The sequence below is a fragment of the Coptis chinensis genome, chromosome 6 (genome assembly GCF_015680905.1).
Source record: "Coptis chinensis isolate HL-2020 chromosome 6, ASM1568090v1, whole genome shotgun sequence".
Lineage (NCBI taxonomy): Eukaryota > Viridiplantae > Streptophyta > Magnoliopsida > Ranunculales > Ranunculaceae > Coptis > Coptis chinensis.
In genome coordinates, this window is record NC_141461.1 from 13,450,561 (window position 1) to 13,458,755 (window position 8,195).

The window sequence follows — 8,195 nt, forward strand, 5'->3', positions numbered from 1 at the left end:
GCGCTCTGTTTATACTGGAGACGAGCGCAGGTCGCGCTCAAGTTACTAGAACTCGCTCACGCCTGAGGCGCAGGTCGCACTTCATTTGTACTTCATCTGAGCGCAGGTCGCACTCTATACATGAAAACTAATAAACAGCTTTCTACACTCCCCCTCACGTTGGTGCATAGATGTCAATCATGCCCAACTTGACAACTGAGTTGTCAAACACATTGTGAGATACACCTTTGGTAAGAACATCAGCTAATTGCTCCCCGAGGTTACTTAAGCGAAAACGAATAACCTTCCTGTCAAGATTTTCTTTAATAAAATGACGATCAACCTCCACATGCTTTGTTCAATCATGCTGAACTGGGTTATGTGCAATTTGAATGGCGGCTTGATTATCACAATGTAAATCCATAGGCTTTTGAAGCTCGAATCCCAATTCCATCAAGACAGTACGGATCCATAACAATTCACATACTCCCTGTGCCAAAGCTCGAAATTCAGCTTCTGCACTCGATCTGGCAACAATTTTCTGCTTCTTACTACGCCAAGTTACAAGATTTCCACCGACAAAAGTGAAATATCCTGATGTAGAATGTCTATCAGTTTTATCACCAGCCCAATCTACATCTGTGTATCCGACAATATCCAATGCATCAGACTTTCCAAACAGTAAACCTTTGCCAGGATCCTTTTTCAAATAATTCAAGATACGAGAGACTGCATCCATATGTTCTTCACTAACATAATGCATAAACTGACTAACCACACTCACAGCATAAGCAATATCAGGTCTAGTATGAGAGAGATAAATTAACCTTCCTACAAGACACTGATACCTTCTTTTATTAGTAGGAACTTGATCAGGATAAATGGCGAGTCCATGATTCATCTCAATGGGTGTCTCCATAGGTTTGCAATCCAACATTCCTATTTTAGCAAGCAAATCTAGGACATACTTCATCTGTGAGAGTGAAATCCCCTTTTTAGACCTTGTAACTTCAATACCTAGAAAATACTTCAGCTGTCCTAGATCCTTCATTTCAAATTCTTTCGACAAATACTTCTGCAATTCATTTATTTCCTTCGGATCATCCCCTGTAATGATCATGTCATCAACATACACAATTAGAGCTGTAATCTTACCATCCTTGTGTTTGATAAACAAGGTATGGTCATAATTGCTCTGTTTGTACCCAAAAACTCTCAATGATTGTGAAAGTTTTCCAAACCAATCCCTTGGAGACTGTTTCAGGCCATACAAAGCCTTCTTCAGTTTACACACCTTCCCAACATCTTTGGGATGGTTCTTCACACTTGGAGGCATATCCATGTATACTTCTTCATCCAAATTCCCATTTAGGAATGCATTCTTCACATCAAGTTGGTGCAAGGGCCAATCTTTATTTGCTACAAGCGAAATTAAAATTCGGACCGTATTGATTTTTCACAAAAGTCGCGAAAAGTCTCCTCATAATCAATTCCATAACGCTGTGTGTATCCCTTGGCAACCAATCTCGGCTTATATCTATTAATAGTTCCATCTGCATTAAGCTTCACAGTAAACACCCAACGACATTCAACAGTCTTCATTCCAACAGGCATATCAACCACCTCCCATGTTACATTCTTTTAAAGGGCTTCCAATTCTTCATTCATTGCTTTCTTCCATTTTGGATCTTTCAAAGCATCCTGCACGTTACTAGGAATAAATACAGTAGATAATTGATTTATGACAAGTACATGTGACTCAGAAAGGCTATGGTTAGACATAGAGTTAGCTATAGGGTATTTGGCAGTGGCTTTGATGTCTGGTTCATATTATTTCTTAGGAACTCCCTTACTAGTTCTTTGTGATTGTCTAGGTTCAAGACTTTCTAACCCAACATATTCATTAACGGTTATAGGAGGTACCTGAGGCGAATCATTCTGATTGAGATCTTTAGTTATTGATGTAGAAAGGGAAATGTCTTGTACTACAATTTCAGATACATCCGGATCATGTGCTTCTGTCTCTACTGCTGCTACAGGATCAATTTCTGCTTTAGGAACTTCAAATCGTTCCTCCAAGTGTTCCAATTCCCCAAAGACATCAGGATTCCCTTCACCAACACTCTCCCCCTGAAGGGAAGACTGGGAAACTCCCCTCGAGTAATACGGGTCGGATTCATGGAATGAGACATCAAGAGATATATGCATCTTGTTAGTAATTGGATCATAACACCTATACCCTTTCTGAAACTCGGCATAACCCACAAAAATAAACTTCTTCGCACGAGGATCAAGTTTACTTCGTTCTGGTTATGGGATATGGACATAAGTTGTACATCCAAACACCCGAGGCTCCAAGTTAGGCATGGATGGGATGGGATGGACAAGAGTATATGGAGTTTCTGATAAGGATTCTGGAACTCAATTACCCGTGAGGGAGTACGGTTTATAACATAGGCTGTTGTTTTCACTACTTCACCCCAATAGGATCGAGGTACATTCATGCCAAACATGGAAGCACGAACAATTTCCAAAAACTGCCTGTTCTTCTATTCTGCTAAACCATTTTGTTGGAGTGGGGTTTGATGACGAATTCCAATTGACGAAGAAAATTCAGACATGAGACCATTCACAAATTTACCACCATTATCAAACTGAAAAACCCTAATAGATTGTTAATATTGTGTCGCCACCATTTTATAAAACCTAGTAAACATCTCATATACATCACTTTTATTTTCAGTAATGACACCCAAATCATGCGAGTGCAATCATCAATAAAAGTAACATAATAGCGAACTCCAGAAAAAGAAGAAATTTTGGCAGGACCCCAAACATCAGAGTGAATTTTCATAAAAGGAACAAGACATCTATTAAGACTTGGTGAATATGAAATACGGCGGCTCTTCGCCAGTTCACAAATGCCACAATGAAACTTATAATCACTAACAACTGAAAATAACCGAGGTTGTAACCTCTTAAGATAACTAAATGAAAGATGACCTAACCTATGATGCCATAACCACACAACTTCTTTTACATTCTCAACCCTATTGACCTGATTAGCTTGCCCCAGAGAATTCTTATGTTTCTCTCCAGTTTCTGTCAAATCCAGATAGTACAGTTTCCCCCTTCTAACACCATAACCAAGGACTTGTCGAGTCAGAATGTCCTAAAAAACACAGGAAGATGGATAGAACGTCACAGTACATGTAAGTGCTAGAATGATTTGACAAACAGACAATAGGTTATAAGCAAGGGATGGAACAACTAAGACAGATTCAAGAATGAAGGTTTTAGATAACATAATAGAACCTTCTCCGCTAACCGGAGTTGGAGTGCCATCCGGTAGAAACAGCGGTTTGAGATTAAGCTCTAAGACTTTCCACAAGGCTAGGGTCATTTGTCATATGGTCCAATGCACCCGAATCAATTATCCATGTACTATTCGAAATAACCTTACCATTCATACCTGATTGAGTGACATTAGTCGAAGCATAGTCTGGATGTCCATGCACAGCATTAGCAATAGCAGCCTTGCTTATATTGTTTCGTGGCCTCTTTGCAAAGTCTCACTAATCAGGATAGCCAATCACTTCATAACATCTCTCCTTGCTATGACCCAATTCTCGACAAACACTGCACTTTTTATCTGCATAAGGATTGGATTTACCTTTAGGGTTGCGTGAAGAACCAGAGAAACCGGGTGGAGTAATCGTTTTGCGATGAACAGCCAAGACAGATGATTCATTTGATACAGAGCGCCCCATAGCCTGTTTCTCCAATTGCACCTTACGAATGTAAGCATAACTTTACTCCAAGGAAAATTTAGGGTCCTTGCGAAGAATCTCTCCACGCACCTGATCATACTCCGAATCGAGTCCACGCAAAAACATATGAACCCTAACCGGACATTGTTGGCGCGTGCCTGGACTACATTTTGCAACATTGTTATTCTGGGAGGTCACCCTTTGATTAATCTCCTGGAACATGGCCACCAATTCGTTGTAATAGAAAGGAATAGGTCTCCCATTCTGCTTCGCTTCAAAGCACTTCGTATTCAATTTAAAAATTTGAGTTTCATCAGAGTCATCATGGAAGGTCTTCTCCACAGCCTCCCAAATGTCTTTTGCAGTAGGAAGACGAATATATCGATTCATAAGAGAAATCTCCATAGAATCAATAAGCCAACTTTTCACCTTTTCATTATCTATTTCCCAACCTTCATATTCGGTCGAATTCATATCTGGTTCAACCTTTGCGCCAGTCAAAAAATCAATCTTTCCCCTTACTCCAATACGTATCCGCATGAGAGGAGCCCATATGGTATAGTTAGACTCATCTAATGAAATAGATTTTGGGAATGCGGAGTTGTCTTGTGGGGTGTAGTGGTGATGAATGATGTTGAAAGAATTGTTGTTAGATCCAGCCATTGCAGAAAAAAATGAAAAATTTGGGTTTTAGGTTTAGGTTTTGGGAAAAATTTGGGTTTGAGATTCAAGGATGGTTTGATTAATGGTTGTAATACGCAGCGGATTTCAATGGTTTGGCTCTGATACCATGTAGAACCAGAGGATTCAATTCAATTCAGTGTATATTTACTTGATTGAATTCTAAGAGATTACAATTTTGTTTATATAGAGGTTACAACAAATAGAAACAAAATAGTCGGTGGCTTGAGAAACACGGGGCGCGGGTCGCGCTCAAGTTATTGGAACTCACTCACGCCTAAGGCGCAGGTCGCGCTCCATTTGTACTTCATCTGAGTGCAGGTCGCGCTCTATACATGAAAACTAATATATAGTGTTCTACAGCTGACACACTAGACATCCTTGACTAACATCACTCTGTGAAAGCTAAGCTGATCGGTTACTTTTTTCAATTTGGTCTGTTTCAACCGCCACGGCAGCAACATCTCCTATCGTAATGGCAACATGGAAGCACACCACCATACTCATGTTCATAATAACCGGATGCCCACATTTCAGGGCCTGCTTGAGAAGAAAACTCTCAAGATTATGTGTTACTCAAAATCTAATTAACTGCACTTGAACAGAATTGTAATGGTAATGTGCGTGTAATCTCCTTTTATAAGGAAACCATCCTATGGATTAAAAAGTGGATTATGTATAATAATATTTAACATAATACTTGGAGTTTTGGGTTGGTAGACACCTCAATTAATATGCATTTCTAGTTGATTATATTACAGAGTAAACGTTATAGTTGTTTACCAAAAAAATATACAAGGCCAAGTTTCTTGTTTCTGTTCTAACTAGGGCAACATAGGATACCAACAACTTGGGTGCAACCAGATAAGGTTTTAAATACCCATGTGCTCTTTATTCTGTGGAGTTGCATTCCAATATGCACTATAGAGTTAATACAAGTTATTGCATTAATAGTTTTAGATCTTGAAGACATCTTTTAGAGTTAGAGAACATGAATGCACAAAGTTCATAGACTCATCATCATAAGATCACTTGCAAATCACATCTGTTTATCGGAAAAAAAAACTTGCAAATCACATCCAACTATCAAAGTGAAGTTCCTGTAGAAAGCTGTATATTGCTTTTTATGTATAGAGCGCGACCTGCACTTAGATAAGGCATGTATAGAGCGCGACTTGCGCCTCAGGCATGACCAAGTTCCAGTAGCTAGAGTGCGACCTGCGCTCGTCTCCAGTACAAATAGAGAGCGACCCGCGCCTCGTGTTCCTCAAGTCACCGACTGTTTTGTTTCTTATTTTGTAACCTCTATATAAACAATTGTAACCTCTTTAGAATTCAATCAAGTAAATATAGAACTGAATTGAATTGAATCCTCTGGTTTAACATGGTATCAGAGCCAAACCATTGAAATCCGCTGCGTATTACAACCATTAATCAAACCATCCTTGAATCCTTGAATCTCAAATCCAAAAAAATTTCCAAAACCTAAACCCTAAACCTAAATTTTTCATTTTTTTTTTCTGCAATGGCTGGATCTGACAACAATTCTTCAAATGTCATTCATCACCACTACACCCCACAAGACAACTCAGCGCTCCCAAAATCTATTTCATTAGATGAGTCCAACTATACCGTATGGGCTCCTCTCATACGGATGCGTATTGGAGCAAGGGGAAAGATTGGTTTTTTGACTGGCGCAAAGGTTGAACCGGATATGAATTCGACCGAATATGAAGTTTGGGCAACAGATAATGAAAAGGTGAAAAGTTGGCTTATTGATTCTATGGAGATTTCTCTTATGAATCGATATATTCGTCTTCCTACTGCAAAAGATATTTGGGAGGCTGTGGAGAAGACCTTCTATGATAACTCTGATGAAACTCAAATTTTTGAATTGAATACGAAGTGCTTTGAAGCGAAGCAGAATGGGAGACCTATTCCTTCCTATTACAACGAATTGGTGGCCATGTTCTAGGAGATTGATCAAAGGGTGACCTCCCAGAATAACAATGTTGCAGCTTTAGTCCAGGACACGTCAACAATGTCCAGATTGCGGGTTCATATGTTTTTGCGTGGACTCGATTCGGAGTATGATCAGGTGCGTGGAGAGATTCTTCGCAAGGACCCTAAATTTTCCTTGGAGCAAAGCTATGCTTACATTCGCAAGGTGCAATCGGAGAAACAGGCTATGGGGCGCGCTGTATCAACTGAATCCTCTGTCTTGGCTGTTCATAGCAAGACAATTACTCCACCTGGTTTCTCTAGTTCTTCACGCCACCCTAAAGGTAAATCCAATCCTTATGCATATAAAAAGTGCAGTGTTTGTCGAGAATTGGGTCATAGCAAGGAGAGATGTTATGAAGTGATTGGCTATCCTGATTGGTAGGACTTTGCAAAGAGGCTACGAAAGAATATAAGTAAGGCTGCCATTGCTAATGATATGCATGGACATCCAGACCATGCTTCGGCTAATGTTACTCAATTAGGTATGAATGGTAAGGTTATTTTGAATAGTACATGGATAATTGATTCGGGTGCATCTGACCATATGACAAATGACCCTAGCCTTGTGAAAAGTCTTAGAGCTTCATTTCAAACCGCTGTTTCTACTGCAGATGGCACTCCAACTCCGATTAGCGGAGAAGGTTCTATTGTGTTATCTAAAACCCTCACTCTTGATTCTGTCTTAGTTGTTCCATCCCTTGCTTATAACCTATTGTTTGTTTGTCAAATCATTCTAGCACTTACATATACTGTGACGTTTTATCCATCATTCAGTGTTTTTCAGGACATTCTGACTCGACAAGTCCTTGGTTATGGTGTTAGAAGAGGGAAACTGTACTATCTGGATTTCACAGAAATTGGAGAGAAACAGAAGAATTCTCTGGGGCAAGTTAATCAGGTCAATAGGGTCGAGAATGCAAAAAAAGTTGTATGCTTATAGCATCGTAGGTTAGGTCATCTTTCGTTTAGTTATCTTAATAGGTTGCAACCTCAGTTATTTTCAGTTGTTAGTGATTCTGAGTTTCATTGTGACATTTGTGAACTGGCCAAGAGCCGCCGTTTTTCATATTCACCAAGTATTAATAGATGTCCTGTTCCTTTTATGAAAATTCACTCTGATGTTTGGGGTCCTACTAAAGTTTCTTCATTTTCTGGAGTTCGCTATTATGTGATTTTTATTGATGATTGCACTCGCATTACTTGGGTGTCATTACTGAAAAACAAAAGTGATGTATATGAGATGTTTACTGGGTTTTACAAAATGGTGGAAACACAGTATCAACAATCTATCCGGGTTTTTTAGTCTGATAATGGTAGCGAATTTGTGAATAGTCTCATGTCTGAATTTTGCCGATCAATTGGAATTCGTCATCAAACCTCCAATTCTGGTACCCCCCAACAAAATGGTTTAGTAGAACGAAAGAACAGGCAGTTGTTGGAAGTTGTTCGTGCTTCCTTGTTTGGCATGAATGGACCTCGATCCTATTAGGGTGAAGCAGTGAAATCAGCAGCCTATGTTATAAACCGTACTCCCTCACGGGTAATTGAGTTCCAGAATCCTTATCAAAAACTCCATACACTTTTGTCCATCCCATCCCATCCATGCCTAACTTGGAGCCTCGGGTGTTTGGATGTACAACTTATGTTCATATCCCATAACCAGAACGAAGTAAACTTGATCCTCGTGCGAAGAAGTGTATTTTTGTAGGTTATGCCGAGTTTCAGAAAGGGTATAGGTGTTATGATCCAATTACTGACAAG

General features: G+C 39.6%; 1 protein-coding gene across 1 annotated transcript; it reads left to right on the forward strand.

Moving 5' to 3' along the window:
* The first annotated feature begins 5,955 nt into the window (after positions 1 to 5,955).
* On the forward strand, positions 5,956 to 6,405 carry LOC147491564 (uncharacterized). Its single transcript, XM_086567273.1, has one exon. It carries the CDS (start codon positions 5,956 to 5,958, stop codon positions 6,403 to 6,405), a length of 450 nt encoding a protein of 149 aa, XP_086423399.1.
* Positions 6,406 to 8,195: the final 1,790 nt, after the last annotated feature.